The sequence below is a fragment of the Manis pentadactyla genome, chromosome 6, assembly GCF_030020395.1.
Source record: "Manis pentadactyla isolate mManPen7 chromosome 6, mManPen7.hap1, whole genome shotgun sequence".
NCBI classification, from domain to species: Eukaryota; Metazoa; Chordata; class Mammalia; order Pholidota; family Manidae; genus Manis; species Manis pentadactyla.
The window spans coordinates 62874708-62892744 of record NC_080024.1 but is presented as its reverse complement, the minus strand read 5'-3'; the positions used below and the strand labels follow the sequence as shown (position 1 = coordinate 62892744).

General features: G+C 43.3%; 1 protein-coding gene across 4 annotated transcripts in view; it reads left to right on the top strand.

Annotated features, from left to right (window-relative positions):
• The window catches only part of MAP3K20 (mitogen-activated protein kinase kinase kinase 20), a 201551-nt gene that overhangs the window by 165351 nt on the left and 18163 nt on the right, over positions 1 to 18037 (top strand). For all 4 annotated transcript variants that reach the window (XR_008998261.1, XM_036876928.2, XM_036876926.2 and 1 more), the window contains 5 exons: positions 671 to 715; positions 2398 to 2428; positions 2526 to 2665; positions 6995 to 7057; positions 8023 to 8115. Coding sequence is in view for 3 of the 4 variants with exons in the window: in XM_036876928.2 (XP_036732823.2) it covers positions 671 to 715; positions 2398 to 2428; positions 2526 to 2665; positions 6995 to 7057; positions 8023 to 8115 (372 nt within the window). In the remaining variant the exon portion in view is untranslated. The remainder of the gene's footprint in view (positions 1 to 670; positions 716 to 2397; positions 2429 to 2525; positions 2666 to 6994; positions 7058 to 8022; positions 8116 to 18037) is intronic.

Sequence of the window (18037 nt, the reverse complement as noted above, 5' to 3'; positions counted from 1 at the left end):
TCTGAAAATGGTGCAGGCTGAAGTCGTCCTGCAAAATTGTATTTCAAGTCTGTGCACCTGATAGGGAGGGAGGTTCGTTTACAACTTGCAACCTGGGTTTCTTAGAAAAGTTGCAATTTCACTTGTCCTTCTTCACCTAGGAGTCCTAATATTTGGTTTTAACAATATAATGCAAGTGAGGTATTTAGTTAAATACTTCCAACTTGTCCTGTAAGAATAAGCATGTAAGTCATCTGGTTGCCAAGTGGTTGCTTTGGAATTTTCATTAAAAATCAAACGATCCTCACGTAGACTGAGAATTCCGAGGAAGGCTCTAGTATCTGACAAAAGTCAGAAATTATTTGACTGCCAAGCTCTGTTGTGAAATGTAAAACTACTCTTGGTGTGCTGAGGGCCAAGAGAGAAAAATCTATGATGTACAGAGTCCCACGGCAACAGCTCACAGAGTGCAATGAATTTTTACTGGAAGGTTGATGGATTCTGTAGGCGTATTCCTTGGGGCACTGAGAAATTCCTCTTAAGGTCAGAAGAATGGTTTTCCATTGAACCTAACCTGCAGGAGGACCCAAGCCAGAGCAGTAGCCAAAAGCTGAAATAGACAAGGGGATAAAGCAAAAAGACAATGATAATATTCCTTCTCTTTTTCATTTCATTCATATTTCCCATGCAGCTGCTGCCTTCCTTTGAGATTGGCTCATGGACTGAAGATGATGTGGTAAGCTGCTTCTGCTAATGCCTCATTTTACCTGGGTGGGTATTTCACAAGTTAAAAATGCAGGTAGAAGGGTTTGGGCCTTAGGAATGTCTAACTAGGAGAAGTTGACAAATTCCATGTTTTTCTATTTCTAAGACAGTAGCATTGTAAAATAAGGCCTCGAGCAAAGCAAGTATCTCTTCAAACCTTACAAGCGGATTCCACCTCCGCATTTGCTCTGGAAGGTATTTCAGAATATGATAATGAATACCAGTGACAAAGGGGTGATTCAGGATACCAAATGAACACACTTGAAAAAAAATTGACCCCAAGTTTTCCTAAAATACCAGAGATGGACTCGAACCATGGTGTTGAGAAAGATACGGTAAGGCAGTGCTAGACTGGGATTCTGCCAAACTGGGTTTCCTTCCTGCATTAGGTCTGTTTGAAAGTGACAGGTTCATCTTACCCTGGCCTTTACTCCAAGGAAAGAAGGACGTGAGCTCCCAGACATTCTCTGAGGTCTGGAGCCCCATGTTTTTGAGAGAATTGGACAGACTAAGTCCAAAGCAAGTCCTACACTCTGCGCTTGCATAGAGACCCTGAAGAACAATCCTTTAGCGTGTTAGATTTCTATTATCTTTCCTTAGTGAAAAACAGGTCTAAGAATTCTTCATCAAAGAGCTCAGGGTCTTGTGCCTGTCCAGGTCCATTTTATAAGCTCAAGGTAGCATTAAATGAAAAAGAAAAAAGCTGTAATGCCAGCCTTAGCACTACTGGAAACTCTGGGGAAGGTCTGTTTACCTAACACAACCTGGCTTCTGGAGTGAGGCATTTGCCTTCCTGCTTTCTGTGTTCTTGTAAAGTAAAACTGCTCACAACAAACCTTTTCGGCTTCCACCAGGTAAGAAAACTTGGCACCTATTTCTTCCCATTCACTGAGCCCTGGTGATTCTAAAGTTCCTGCCAGCCCTGCTTAGCAAGAAAAGAGGACTTAGGGTCTCCTTGATTCATGGGCCTGAATATAATCCCTTTGCATCTCACTGCAAAGTTGACCCATCTCATTTAAGGAGACATTTTTTAAAAGGCACTGAGCTCTAGCAGCTAATTTTAGTGTTTGCTCTGAGGTTGAGTGGCTTTCAAGCCATTTAAATAAAATGCCAGAGTCAAGGGCTCCCCCAGAGAATGTGAGAGGCTACCAGTAAACATGTGCCAAGTGAGTCAGGACGAGGGTCCCTGGGTCCAACTCATTCTATAGAGGAAGCTCCACACATTAACTTAAGCCACACCGTTCCTTCCTGACCAGGCCTAGCACAGAGGATGCTTTCTACCCATTTCTCTGTATACTCCGGTGTGGTCCCTGTTACAGATACAACTCCTGGGTAAACCAGTGCCCCTCAACAACCCAAGGAACCACCAAGCAACACGTAAATAGAAAACTCACTAAAAGTAAGACCTTTTGAAAGGATTTTTGTGAATCTCCCAAATAAGGAGGAGAACCAGTAGTCCCTCAAGTGTCCAAGACCCCCAAAGGGAAGAATATCTCCAGTGAAAGTTTCAAGTTTTAAAACTAAAGAGAAAGTCTTCCATTTTACCTTTGCAGTTGAGCCAAGAATTAAAGATATTTTAATCTGTTGAAAACGATGTGTTTTAACGTGACCATGTATGAATCTTCCAAACCATTTATGTCCTCTCTTTCACAGTATTTTTGGGTTCAGCAGCTCATCAGAAAAGGCAAGTGGAATAACTTACCTTCTTAATTCATGGCATTAACTTTGCTTTGGACATGATGCAGTCTGATTTTATTCTGCCTTCCAATCACCTCCTTCAGGTGACTCCTCAGAAGAGATGAGTGTATATGCAAGCTTGTTTAAGGAAAACAACATCACAGGAAAGCGACTGCTGCTTCTGGAGGAAGAAGACTTGAAAGACATGGGCATTGTCTCCAAGGGGCACATCATTCATTTAAAGGTACCTCGGAATGGGAGCATGTTCAGTCAACACGTCTTCACTGAGCACCTACTGTGTAGCTGATCACGTGTTGTGTTAGACTCTGGGGAGGGAAACATGGCTGTTCTCATTGTTACAGTGCTGAACTACTGCTGATAATTAACTGCTGCCCCTGTGGGACCCCTTCCCCCTCCTCATAATCCAACAACCAAAGGGTTAATACCCGGCACAGCAGAAGTCTCCCAGATACACTTGAGTGTGTCACCCCTTTCCCTGTGGAGAAGACAGAAAGTAATCATGTGATGAGGGGAAACCGATTTCTGTACAATTGCTCCTGAAGAAGGCAGGACTTGAGACCTGAAGTACAAATAGGTGCTAACCAGGGGGAGGGGCAGGAAGGAGGTGCTGTGGGGAGGGGAGGGCACCCCTGGGAGGCGGCTCAGTGTGCCCTGGACCCGGAAGGGGGCCCGTGATGCCCACAGAACTACCATCCTAGCCAGAATAGCAGGAGGTGACTTCTTTTAATGCCAGAAGGGCTAGATCGTTAGGATTCCCTAAGGATGCCAGAATTTGTCTGTGGACTGAGTGAAACCTAGGCCACTGCAGTACCTAGAATCATGGAAATGTGTGTTCAGTATGCAACCTTGGTGATTTGATATGCAACAAGTACCACCATATGTGTAGCCTAATCCCTCATTTTCTCAGGAAATCCTGGCATCTCCCCCAAAACTTCAGTCTTGAACAGTTTCAAAACTGTTCAATCTTGGTTTTTGTTGGTGGTGGTTTTTATGTAGTTTAGCAACCAGATCCATTTTTTTGCTTTGTTCTGTTTTTTTAGTTACTCCAAACCAAACAAGATTGCTGGCATCTGTGTAGACATTTTTATTAATCAGAAGTTTGTTTCAAGAGATCTTAGGATAAAATCAAGTTTGCTCTCCAAAACTCCTCAGCCTCATTGTGGGTGGGCGAAGGAGTGGGCTCAAGTTAGAAAGAAGACCAAGAGCCTCAGAAGGGAATGTAGAGAAAGCAGCTTTCTATCCAGGGCTCTACCAACATGACAACTACTTTTCCCCAGACCTCAGTTAGAGCTCCCAACACTGGCCTTTCTAGGGAAATCTCCCTCAGGTCCAAAGGGAAGCATCTGCTCCCTTCTGTGGGCCCTGGACCCATGTGCAGAACACCTTACAGCCCCTCCACACCCCTTGGTTAATGGCTTAGCCTCAATCTTACCATCTTTTCTCTCTCAGAAGTTGGGCATGGAGACCTAATGCATGACAATATACCTCAAAGACTGGCAAATAATTTAATCTTGACCTCTGGGTGTGTGCAAGTCCATCCTGAAAGGCTGTGCTGGCTTAGATGAGCTACAGCAGGACAGCAACTTCTCCAGTGCAGAGAAGTCTCAGGGTTCCGAGAGAGAAAAGTGGTAAATTGTGTCCTATTTGGCAAATGCCAAATGATATGCTCCCACCCCGCCTTCCCCTCTGCTGCCTTTGAAAAAGGACCAACATTCCTTAAGGAACAGTCAGGAGGAAAAAGGGGTGGCAAGCTGAGATTCCTCCCCCAAAGCCGTAGTTATTTAAGTATTCCTAAAGTGACCCCTCCATGCTGGTTGGTAACATTAAGGCAAATGGCCAAACTTCTTTATTATTGTTCAACAAATCCAGTGAATGCCCAGTAATTGCAAGCAAGACTGGGACTGTGGAGACACAAAGACAAATCCTGTCCTTAGGGAATTTAAGTCCCAGAGAAGAGATAAACATGTACATAGAGCTTTTCATAACACAGAGTCTTGGCAGTTGGGAGGAAAGGAGCTGTTCCTTACCTCTGCTCAGGAGGGGCAGCAGGGGAGACAGAGGGGACACTTCATTGAGTGGGTGGCCCTGGAGCTCACTCTTGGAAGAAAGACAGAATTTGGAATATAGACAGGAGCGGGAAAGGAAAGAACTGTTGATCTAGACAGAAAGAGTGAGAAGGTAAGAGAGGAAGAGAGAAACAAAGGAACGTAAAGACACAAAAAGTTGGCTTTGGTAGAAGGCATAGTAAGTGGCTTTGATGGAAGCACAGGTGCACAGGAGGTAGAACGGATGCCACACAAAGCGGAAGGCGGGGCGGGTGGGCAGATCCCGCACAGCTGACAACTTCAGGCCAGGGACTCAGACTTTGAGCAGCTATGGGGGATGTTGGAAGTTTTGAGAACTGACATGTTTAAAACAGCTTCTGCAAGTTGTAAAGTGGATTAGAAAGGAGAGGCTGGATTCTGAAAGGCCAATTTGGAGGTTATAATACAGAAAAGTCATAAGGCCCATAAAGTGAATGGAAGGGGAGCATAACACAGGCAAGAGACCCATTTGCAGGTTAAAGAAGGAAAGCTCAGTGAACACAGGCTGCAGCATGGAGGAACCTCGGAAACATCATGCTGAGCCCAAGAAGCCAGACGCAAAGGGTCACACACTGTATGATTCCCCTCGTGTGGAATAACCAGAACAGGCAAATCCAAAGAGACAGGAAACAGAAAACAGCTTAGCAGTTGCCAGGCGCTGGGGGCAGGAGGGAACGGGGAGTGACTGCTCATGGGCTACAGGCACAGGGTCCTCTCTGAGGAAGATGTAGAAGTTTTAGAACTAGAGGGAAGTGATGGCTGCACAACACTGTAGAGGTACTGAATGCCACTGTATTGCACACTTTAAAATGGCTCATTTTAAGATAATGAATTTCACCTCAATAAAGAAGTAAAAAGAAGGAAAGCTCAGCTACATGTACACGCCTGATGATGAAAAGTCTTCCAGCAGGGAAGCTTTCTCCGTGTGGTGGACGTGATGTGTCTTCAGAAAGGATGTCTATGGCAAGGGGAGGTCACAGGAGCCTGGGCAGGAGAGAGAAGGGAGAGAGGGTCACCCACCCAGGAAGTAGGAAAGCTGGGAAAGAATGGACCCTCAGAATCCATGTGCATATGTAAACACATGCATAGAGAAAAAGCCCTCAATGGAAGCAGCCCGTTGGGTTGGGGTCACATCCTGTGCTCAGGACACAGTGTCTGCCCTGAGCTCCAAAGGAGGGGGTGGCCAGTGTGTGGGGGTGGGCCAAGAGCTCCCCGGAAGCTCCCGGATGAGTCCACATGTGCACATGACGGATGACTCTCAGAAGTCAGGCATGTGGACCCTCCATCTCATCGCCAAAGCCAAGGTTGTTAGTGGCCACCAGTGGGGACTCAGCCCACACGTGACAGCCCAGTAAACTCAGCCGAGTTGTGAGTCTTTATGACAAATAAGCTTATCTGAGAGAGAAAAATTAAGGGAAGAGGGTGTTAGAAACTTGCTCTGGGAGGGCCCTGCTTACACTCTTGAGGCAATTAGGACAAATAATGATTCAAGCCGGACCTTACAGAATGGGACGCTGCCGAGCACCTCCACACTCCAGAAGCCCTCATGGTGCTTGTCAAAGTGTCTTGCTCTCTCACACACACGCGCGCCATAAGGATGTACCCTCCCTTCTCTGCTCTGTCACAGTCATTATTGCACACCTTCTCGAACAGTTGGCCCATAAATGGGAGGCTGCAAAACCCGAGCCTGGGGCTGCCTTTCCTCATCGCCCTTTGCTACATGGCTGCCCCTTCAGGCCGGTGTTGGCTCCCTTCCCCCCGGGCCTGGGAGCCCTCCTGTGGAGGGCCCTGCGGAGGACTAGGGCTGAACATCCAGGAAGTGCCCATTACATCGTCAAATGTCAACAGCTTTCATTTCACCTTTTAAAAACGCATCTAGTTTTTCTCACATTGGCACTTTTTTCACTCTCTATGTGATGTGATCACAGAAAACCTGGATTATACCTGATGAGTATGAAAAAATATCATGATTTAAATTGTCCTCCTTTCATTACAAGTTTCTTTGCACTTCACTGGGGGAGGGAGTGCTGGTCACATACCCATAGAAAAGCCCTCACCACGCAACACAGCCTTCCGGGAGATCCCAGCCTTAGTGAACGTGTCCGGCCATGTATTCATGTTCCTTGTTATTTTTCCCACAGTTACTCAGGGTGGCAACTGCATTCTGCAACTGGAACATTAACTTGTCACTGCTGTACTCTACCAGTGTTTGAAGAATGGCTTTATTTATTGTTTAGTCGGAGATTTAACATCTTTAAAATATCTTCCTATTCTGTTAAATAATTACAAACAACCTGTAAATACAATAGTCAGGTTTATTCTCAATAGATATTGGATATTAACATCTCCAAGATATATTATGAGCTACATAAATAAAGAATGCCCTTATATGTGCACAATAACTTAAATCCTCTCTTGGCATTATCAGATCATTAACAAAGTCATGTGATTTTTTTTTTTTTTTACAGTCAGCCATTGAGAAGTTAACCCATGACTACCTAAACTTGTTTCACTTCCCACCACTCATTAAGGTAAGGGAGGCTTTTTCTTACTGAGAACATGCTACTGTTACTGACCTATGCACCTGCTGCGCCACGCCTAAACTTGCCAGTGTCAGGAACTGTTGTTTGAAGTGAAATGTAACTGCATCTGTCTAACAAAAGGCCCTTTGAGTGAAGCTTAGAATGTGCATAAATTGAACACCCTGTTCCCTGAGAGTTGAAATATTAACAATATGTTCATGATAAGAACAACACATGTCACTGTAGTGGCTAGGGGACATGGGGCTAACATTGTAGGTGAGGGCCTCTAGCCTCCCACCTGGCTCTGGAGACCTTTGCCCAACACACAGTCACTGAAGGAATTTGCACACTAAAGCTCTGGATTTTTACTTACATTGGAGGTGGGAGGTTGGCTTATTGTTTTAATAACTTATTTCTATATTTGACATACTATTTTGAGTATAGTCAAAAGGTATACTTTGTTATAAAATGAGTAGATACTGACAGTCAATACACAGAATTCTTGTCGTTCACTGACAGCTATGTTTTTCCATCTCTAAGCCCTTGAAAGTCCATTTGGTTCCCTTGCTTGGTTCCCCACCCAATCTGCTCTAGGAAGTGTGTAATTCCTCTTTGAGAGTAACCTGCGTCTTCAGTTCTTCGGTGGGTGAAACCCTCAAGGCAAAGCCTCACAGAGCATCTCCAGGTGCTCCCTGCATTTCTTAGGGGCAAGTGGCACCTTGCACAGTGAGACATGTAAAGCAGTGACATTCAGTTTGCAGCACATGAGATAAATCATTTGGAAAAGGTCCCAAAGGCTTAAGATGCCATTTCTCTTGTGTTAAGTATTTGCAATACATAGCTTAATCCAAAATAACCAAAAGTTAAACAATAGGTTAGAATGGAAAACTAGTGCTGAGAAATCATGTCCTTTACCTGAGAAGTAAAAACAAAACCATGATCTAGAATAAATGGTGCTTGGTTTTCTATTTTAGGACTCAGTAGGTGAACCTGAAGAAAACAAGGAGAAAACAGTATACCTTGAACTTGTTTTTGGTTTTCACTTGAAACCAGGAACTGGCCCACAGGTAAATCACATTTTTAAATCCTTTGGATAAACTTCAATCTAGTTTATTCTTTTCTTCTCCTGGAACTCCATGGTTTTTATGCCCACCCCACACCCTCACCAGCTGGTAACTCAATTTGAAGTGTATGGACTTTATAAAATAGAGCTTAGGTGCAAGGCTGCCAGCTACCTGTGTAACTGAATCTGTCATTCAGCTGAAGAGTCCTGTGTAAGGCCCCCAGACCCTCAGGGAAACTCGTGGCAAAGCGTGGGGTGCTGGGTGCAGTGGCCTCACAGTGCTGATGCCTGTTTGTGTTTTATAACTGAGAGTAAAACCACACTGAGACCGAAACTGCCAGCAACACAGACCCCCAGATGGTCATCTCTGAGCAGAGCCGCGGGGCGCTTGACTGGCACTCGTCCCACCAGGCTTGCTCTTTATGTTGCTTTTAGGGCACAGAAAAATTATTTGACCTAGGTGGCAAAGGAGTCAGAATCGTAATAGGTTTGTGTCACTGTGGATCACCGTAAGTAGTACTAACAATGGTAGCTTCTATTAACTGACCACTTATTATGTTCTAGGCTACAGGATTAAGGTATAGATGCTCTTTTCCCTCATTTCACAAGTGCAGAAACTGAGATTTGGGAAGGTTAAATAACTTGCCCAGGAGTTCCATGACTAGCAAGTGGCAGAATAAGGATTTGAACCTGGGCCTTTCTGAGTGCAGAACCAAGCTCCTAACGATACGTGTACCTTTCCCATGAGGCAGCCAAGAGCCTTTGTTAACACAGCTCCTCGCAGCTGCAGCCGGTTCCTCTGGAAGGGCTAGTGCAGGCTCCGCTTACCTCTGGCCCTTCCCTAACTGAACCACACTTGCCCAGGCCATCCCTGCCACCAGTGCTTGGAGATGCCTGGGAATTGTTGTGAGGAGTTGAGTTTCACCCGAGGCTTCAAAAGATGCTCTTTCTAGACACCCGCCAGAGTGGCTCACCTATACCGCTGCTGGGGTGTTGAAGCTTCTGCCGAATGGAAATCTTTGCCTCCCTTCCTGTGGCCACAGAACTTGGTTGAATGAAAGCTGCTGTGATTCCAGAGTTCTTTTATATGAAACTTCTTTTGTTTCTGCCATGGGTCACTGTCTACTCATTCCTGTTGTTAGAAGCAGCTGCAGAAAGCGGGGCAGGACAGTGAGTCCCTCTCTGCAGCAGCAGTGAGGACCCCTGCTAGCCCCGAGATGCTGTCACTGTGGGCACCCCCAAGCCTATCTGATAGTAAACAAATCACACATTTTAATTTGCCTTCTTTGGTACCAACTCTATGGTACCTAGTTTATGTGTTGTCTTTTGTTTAACCCTTTTTATGGCTTGTAGGTGGTAAAAGAAGAGGGAAGAATTTTCTTGAAAGAGTCTTATCAAGAGTAATCTCAGCCAAGGAAATAATTTTCAGCTAACCAAGAAATGATTTGTTGATGTAAAAAACCGAAAATGTACTTTTTAGTAAAATCAGAAGCTATAATGATATTTGAGACCAAATACAGTGGTCTGTTTTTTACCATAATTGTGCAGGCTTCTTGAGTCATAGGTTATCAACAAGGTCTAAAGTCACTGAAAGTTTTGATAGTCTGCCGACCCATTGTTGTCCCTACAGAGCACTAATTTCATCCATGCATTCAGCAGACATTTACTGAGGACCTGGCTCTGTACTAGATGATCAAAATACACAATTAGAAAGTAGAGTCCCACCTTGCAACGAGCCCATAACTGACTGGAAGAAATAAATGACATCAATGAATGGTTTTAGTGCAGAATGATGCATTGTTTTTACAGCATCACACACATCGTGCAGCAGGAGCGCACAGTGTGAGCACTGGACGCTGATGCAGAAAGGAGTCAGAGGCTGATCTTGAAGTCTTCTTGGTAGAAGTGATATCTGAACTGAAATTTGAAAGTCACTAGGAATCGTTAGTTAGGAAGAAGACATGGAAAGCAAAAGGAACAGCATGTGCAAAAGCTCAGAACTACGAATCCAGGAAAACACAAGCTGCTCTTCTTTGGCCTGATTTCTCTGGGACGTCACAACTCAACTCAAGCATCCGTGCCCCCGGGACAGCTGAGCACGGAGCAGGTGGTGAGAGGCAGGGCCAGGATGGTGGCTGACGGGCACAAAAAGAGCAGTCTTCTGTGGCAAGCTAAAGTGTTGGCAGAGTTTTAAACAGAGAGTAGATAGGATCAGGTTTATGTTTTTAAAATATCCCTGGTGAGCAGACAGGAAGGTGAATTGGAAAGCCTGGCCCCTTTCCAGGCTGAGCGTGAGAAAGAATTGAGAGCAGGCAGTGCAGACAACCAGGTGAGAGGGGACGAGGGGCTAAGGCTCTGGCAGTGCCATGCAAGTGACAGGTCCAAGGCAGAACTGGTGAGATTGTGTCCCCCGCTGAAAGATGGAGTGAGTGGGAGGGAGGAGCTAGGGTGGCTCCAGAGTCGCTGGTGTGGGCAGCTGGCCAGACGGTGTTACTCGTAATGAATCAAAAGGGAAACATAACAATGTTGGTGGAATACCGAGGTGCTAAACGTCTAAAACAGTGACTGGAATGGGTGACGTTAATCAAGAAAAGCTTTTCTGGAAGGGGTGACTTTTGAAATGGGGCTTGAAGAGGTTCATGGTCATTTGCAAATTATTTCTTAAATATAATGTTTAAGCTTATGTATAGAAAGCATTTCTTTCTAAAGAGCTCAAGTTATTTAGTAGGTGTCATTTCATTTATCCCCTTGGCATTTCTGTGAGATGCATGAGGTACAGTGTTGTCATTGCTGATTAGGAAACAGCAAGAGAAAGTGTGTGACCAGCCTCAAGCGAGGCGAGGACAGAGCTGAGACCAGAAATGACATCTTTATTATGGCCTTTGTATTAAACGTGTACTGTCTCTCATACCTGAAACATGCTATTTATGCCATCCATAAACTTTCATAAAATACTCCTAGAATAAATTACTGGTCAGTTCTAAAGTACCCAGTCATGTCAACCTATTATGCCCTAGCATTATGAAATATTTTCTCAAAATGTGCTTTGAATTGAAGTTCCAGTTCCCCACATGAAAACCTTGTTACCCTGACCCTTAAAGGTAGAACCCAAGAAAAGAAGTCATCCTTAAAATCCCAGCTGAGTTCTCATAAACCCATCTTCATGGAAAAGGTAAAGCCTTTACGCCCATCTCCATGAGTAGAATAAGTCACCAGAGAACACTGGGGCCTTGGAAGTTCTAGCCAAAACTGAGTCTGCCTATCAGGGAGATTTGCTGCATCATTTCACCTTTTCTCTTACAAATTAAGTGAAAGATGTGCTCTAATTACAGCCATTGGGAATGCTTTATGACAGTAACTTTTTCGTGAAGATAGTAGCTACTTTTGCCCATCACATCTAAGACAGACCACCAGCTCAGGAGCACTTAAAATTGTATGTCATTTCAGTACCTGGCCTACTAACAGGAAACGATGAAAATATGCCCTTATACAGAAATATACAAAGATCAGTAGAGGAAAAATCCTTTCATCATAAGACCTGTCAAGCTTTTGTTCTGAGGATTCAGATTAATTCTTCTTTTTAGCCTCATTTTACAACAGATGGATTATGGCACAAAAGTGAGGCTGATGGGTCCAACTGAGAAAGGCCCTATGCACGTGTGAGTGACGCGCCTGCCGTAGGGGCCAGAAGCCGCCCTGTGGCTCCCCACTGGGACCCCAGCCTTTCCCGCCACACCTCTTTGGATAAGCAGGCCCTCCCCACGCTCTAGCCCCACGTCACTTCAAGAGTTCTCTAATAAAGTATCCTCTTTTCTTACTTTTTTGGACACAACCTGGCAGGGAAGGTATGATTGGACCAAAAGGCTGAACTGGCACTTGGAATTAATAAGAAGTGAGAATGGGTTTTACCCCTTTACTCAACCTATTTCTAAAGAGTGAAGTCATTAATTTAAATAATGTATGTTGGGGCAGCCTTGGGGTCATGACTGTGGAACTGGTCCTAATGGGGTCTTTCTTAGTAGAAAAGTTTCTGGTGCTAGGGGCTGGAAAAGCTTATGATAATGATTATTATTTCACACCTCTGCCAGACACTGGTAGGTACCTCACAGATGTTTCCCTCATGTGGTTGTCACAGCCCCCGTCATGGGGAGCCCTAACCCCGCGTCATCCCCAGGAGGAAGCTAAGGGGAGGGGTGCTTGCCTTCCCAGAGCCGTCGCCTGTGCAAAGACCCACCACTGTCAGGCTGCCTCTTTTTGGAAAGTATCATTGACCCCAAATAGTTATTGGTAATAAAAAGACAAAAAATTTTGGTCACTTAATACTAAATGACCACTATCTTTGTTTCACATGGCAAGTGCCTTCTGTTTTGGAATCTAAGACCTGTGACATGGCCCAAGAGAAAAGGCGTGTCCAGAATCTCAGGCAGCTTCATGCACTCCCCAGGGTAGCAAGCATCCTTTTTTACTGAAATGCTCAGCTGCATTGAGTTTACTATTATATCTCATAACTCACTGGTCAGTAATATTGATTCTCAAATTACCAAGGAATAAACCATTAAATCACCCAGCAGTTTTCTCCCCAAGACCTTTTTGAGACTTTGTGTCATAAAAATTCAAAAGTAGAGTTGCAAAGGGACAGTTTGGGGGGGACGTCCATTCCTTGGGAGCTCTGGACAGGCACAGACTTTGTGCCTTGTGTCCATGTTCCCTCCTCTCTGTGGGTCTGAGCCTAGGGGCTGGGCTAACCTCAGAAGCAGCACCCTGTCTCTCCCAGCACCCTGGTACAGCAGACACTGAAATAGAAGCAGACTTCCAGACTCCAGTACCTCCCTCCAGAGGCCACTACTTCCCACTTCCCTTGAGGGGTGTTTGCACTGGGCAAGGGAACCAGGGAGAGAAAACAAGAGGGACATTTCGCCGACCTGGAAGCAGAACTGACGCCCCATCAGAGCAGAAGGCTTCTCCCATCCACCTTCTCCTCTTCTTGCTGCCACCTCTGCGGCTGCCAGTTGGCACCTAGCTCCTCCTCACAGGCCCCCCTGGAAGCAGTTCAGTCAATACTTCTGCTTCTCTGGTTATTTTATCTGTAGGTCAAAAACACCACTTTTTACAAGTACTTCCCATTTACTATTGTGCTTTTAGGCTTTATTAGATTGCTTATAAAATGTTGCATTTAATAAACTTAACTGAATCTCCAGGTCCTTTCTCAGAGCACTATAAATATCAAAAACTGTCAAACAGGGCTTTTTTTCCTATTGTGCAATTTTTATAAATGGATAGATAAACATGAATAAAATAACAGGGCACAAAGAAAAGGGTTTTGTAAGGAAGTAAAAAGCCAACACATTTTGTAAATTTCAGAACAGCTGAAAGGAATGCTTTTCTTTACTTTGATATATCTTGCATTTATTAAAAATTCAGTGTAGGGAAGTTTATTTCCCGTGATCAACTATTTTGAGGGGGAAAATATATGTGTACATATATGTGTTTGTGTGCTTAAGCGTATAAGCTTGCAGTGGCAGGGTTCCATAAGGAATACAAGTTTTAATTGACAGCAAGGGAGAAAATGCAGTTCAGAATCTGACTACATGACTTGCTGCTGATTCCTAATTAGGGAGTGGCGACACTTCATCAAACGGGTCAGGCGGTGCCTCTAAAAACTAGAGCAGAACTGGGAGAGGTGTTCAGTACATATTTGATGATGGATTGGTAGTTGTGTAGAAACAACATGCCAGGAAATGTCTAACATTAGGAGAAAACAGTCCTGATTTACAATGTTTGCAGATTTCCATAGTGTAGATACTCCCACCATGGTGATTTCAAGTTACCAATCTGGTATCACTGAACTTGAAGTTGGGAAGAGATGTGAGCAATCAGCTCATGAGATCCGGCTCCAGCACACTACTGGATCACTTAGTCTTCTCAATCAAGATTATGAATTCCTTTTAAAATAGCAAATAGTAAGCAAACGTGTAGGACAGCCGTACCAGTCCTGGACGTTAGGATTTGGACCAAGAATAGCTCAGTTGGTGAACAATGCCTTCTACGTAGGCCAGTATTTGTTCAAAAATCGTATTTCTTGGAGTCATCTCTACAGTCATGGGAGGTGGGAGGAGAATTTTGAATAAATGACAAGCACATTATTGTGGTCTCCAGCTATAATAGTATGATAGTTAATGCAAAGAAAGCGCCAGTCTCCCAGTGAATCCATTGTTGGCTCAGGTCTCCCTGGGTCGCCACTGGCTCAGATAGGTACACTGACAGTATCTTATGAATCAGAAATTAGGATTGGAGTCTGGGAAAAGTAAGGATGTATTTGTAGAAACAGAAACACAATGTAAATTTGTGATTGTCTTTTTAAAAATGTTAGAAGATCCATAGTTGTTGACTCCATAGTGACAGGCACCATTGATAATGACAAAGGAGAGCTTTGCTTTTAGATGCAGGTTTTCCAAAGCCTCTGGGGATCACTGTAAGTTCTGCAGAGAGAAGACCTCGATAACTCACAATGACTTGTGTTTCTCAACCCAAAATTAGACCTTGAGAATAATCAGCTAAAAAGGAGCAGATTATTTGAAGTGCAATTAAAAGCATATGTTGAAAAAGCAAAGGTGTAGGACAGCTGTATCAGTCCTGGACGTTAGAATTTGGACCGAGAATAGCTCAATTGGTGAACAATGCCTGCTAAGTAGGCCAGTGTTTGTTAAAAAATCATATTTCTTGGAGTCATCTCTACAGTCATGGGAGGTGGGAGGAGAATTTAGTCAGTGGAAGAGCTGTTTTATTTTTTGAGGGTCCTGGGTAAAAGTTTATTTGCAGCCTACTTTCCGGTATTAAAAAAAAAATTTTTAATAGTAATTAGTTAAGTCAAACTACCTTCTATATTTGGTTAAGAAACCTAGTCTGAGGTAGAATAGATTCTTAATTATTCAAATATCAGTAGCAAGACTTACTACTCTTTTTTGCCAAAATGAAGACCCAGTGCCTTCCAATTTCACATAGTTTTAAAAAAAAGCCTTTTCCAAACATGTCACCTAACATCTGAACCATTTCAAGTAGTCAAGTGTGTAATGTATCACTTGAAAGTATATCTTACTTGATTTGTTTCACTTTATTTTAATATCATCCCTAAAGTCTCTTTTTCACAAATAACTCACATAACAGCCCCAAAAAAGGCAGTATAACAACCTTCTCTCCACTAGTGTCTAGTTGGCACCAATCTGCCCTGACCTTAGACACAAGCCATTGTTAAGGGTATAACGCATTTACATATTTTGCAATAAAACATCAGTTATTTGCATTACTGTGTCAAGTTTTATTTGATTCTTTCACCTAAAAATGACTCATTTTCCTTTCTTGTATTTTAAAAACCAACTACTCTAAGCTTGTTTGAGAATAATCAAAAATTGCCCATTTAGCTAGAAGTCATTTTCTTTTCAAAAGGCAAATGTTATTTAATCTTTCAGCTGTTCATTGTGCCATCATAAATACTTTCTTTTCAGCACAGTTGTGGGGACTGAAATGAGCCCACTAATTGCCTCCCATTTCGACTGACATGTGGTGGTTTAGTGGAAAGAGAACACAGCAGGGAGAAGGAAATAGGAGGCTGAGAAAATGAGAGCTAATTATTTTCACTGCCTCATGTCAGGCTCTGTGTCAGCCTTGTTTTTACAAACTGGAAGGTTTAGCACTAAATAAAACAAACTGGCGTCATGTTTTTATATACTGGCAGTGTCATGGAAGCAGCTGCACATCTCAAAGACAATATAATGCCTGCGTTCGCATGGACACCATCTGACAGACACTGTGAGCCACGGCTAATGAGGACATCACAGTGGTGCCAAGTGAAAGGTGCTGAATTATGTATGATTCTTCATCAGTACAGCAATAGTCCTGTACATCATTATGAGACATTGTTTTGCTGAAGAGATTAAAACATTCTTAGTTCCAGACCCTGCAACCTATACGCGCTGAAAGAGGTTATTAATGGAATTTTTAGGGAGAGTTTCTTGTGGATATCTTTTTGGTTGAAAAACAAATCCTGTGGGACAAAGCCGCGATGGGTCACGACACTGTACAGATAAAGAAGAGAAGCAAATTAACCATGCTGCATCATCTTCCTTCTAAAGACAGCATAATAAAATCGAGTGTAGCAGTGTTATACCGAATGATAAATAACCCAGGTGCTATCACGGGACGCTCCACTCTCCTGCCTCTAAAACAGCAGGTTTCAGCAGCTGAGCTAGATAATAGCGACGCATGTAAAGGAGGCTTCACAGGCCTAAATCATCAACATCTTACTCCTTTTAATACCAGCATGACCAACATTTCTGTCGTATTTTTATTTCATCTTGTGTTACTTCTTACATTTTGCAGCAGTCAGTCGCCCACTATGAAGCTGGTGCCCAGTTTTTTCCTCTCTTGAAACTTAAAAAGTTTATTCCGACCTCTGTATTTTGTATTTTAAAATGTTTCCTCAGCACAGGCTGAGGGGAGGGACCTCTTGGCTAGAAGCCCGAGCATTCTCTGGTGACTTTACTTTTTTCTCCACTCATGGCGGAAGGGGTGGCATGATGATGGGAATTTTAAAATCCAGCGTCTCCACCATTATGTCCAGGACTTAAATTCCAGGGCCCGTGCAGCTGTGTGAACTTGCTGCAAATCTCTACGTTTTCTGAGCCTCAGTCTGCTTGTCTGTAAAATGGGGACAATGCTACCTAAAACAGGGTGAAGCTGTGAGGAATAAATATAATGAATAAACCTCAAAAGCATTATGCTGAGTGAAAGAAGCTGAACATAATACAAGTACATACTGTAAAATTCCGATTTTGTGAAGCTCTAGAGCAGGAAAAAATTAATCCATGGTGATAAAAATGGGAAGAGTGGGTACTTCAGGTTGTGCAGTGGGGGATCAACTGGAAAAGGGCATGAGGAAACTTTCTAGGAAATACCTTGCTTGTTTGGGTGTTTATATCGGTATATACATTTGCCAAACTTTATTGGACTGTGCACCTAAAAATCTGTGCATTTTATTGTATCCAAATTATACCTCAATAAAAAATACATCAAAACAATTTTTGTCTGTAACCATCAGGTAAAGGTGACCCGTAGGAGGCTGAAAGCCTAATTAGGGGTCCATTCCTTCTGAAATGTCCTAAAAAATCTTGGCCCTAGATTCCTTAAGATTTACCTATGGTGTTCATATTTGCAATACAATTTTAGCAGGAAAAAAGTAGAGATATTTTTGTTTCTGAATTGCCCAGAACTTAAAACAATATTTTTTGTGCTACCTTCCATCCCTTTTTCTATTTGGAAAATTTACCTCTATCTTGATTATTTCTTTTTAGTCCTTCCCTTCCTTCCATCCTTTCTGTGTGAACGTGGGTGGATGAGTGGGAGAAGGAATTTCTGTGTTTGACATCACTTGTACTACCTTGGAACTCCGAAGAATTTTAGACAGCTTGCAAAGAATGTAATAGTGATTTCTCACAAAGAGATACTTAACTTAGCATTAACTGAGTGTTGTTTAGGATTTTACTTAGCAGTGTTAAGAGTTTTTGTTTTACTTGGCTCTTACTTGAATCTTCAGAAATTTTTTTCACATAATTGGCAATGCCAGAGCAGTTCAAGCGGAATGCTTTCTCATTCTCCACTAAACCACACACTTGCTCCTAAAATTATCCAGGTATGTCAGCAGCTGCCCAGAGTAATAGTAGAAATCTCAGCCATCCAAAAGAATTGTCATCCTTTTCATCAGTTTCAAATGCAAAAATTCCCCTCTGCCCAGCAAAGTGTAGATTTTGATGAGAGGCAGATGATCTAGCTAAGGGAAAGGTTGGGATAACTAATTTTCACTGCTCAAAGCAAAGGACTTCCCAATGCCCAGCTTTGCTCCTATGCCAGGGTCTTTTTCCAGTTGAATAGTA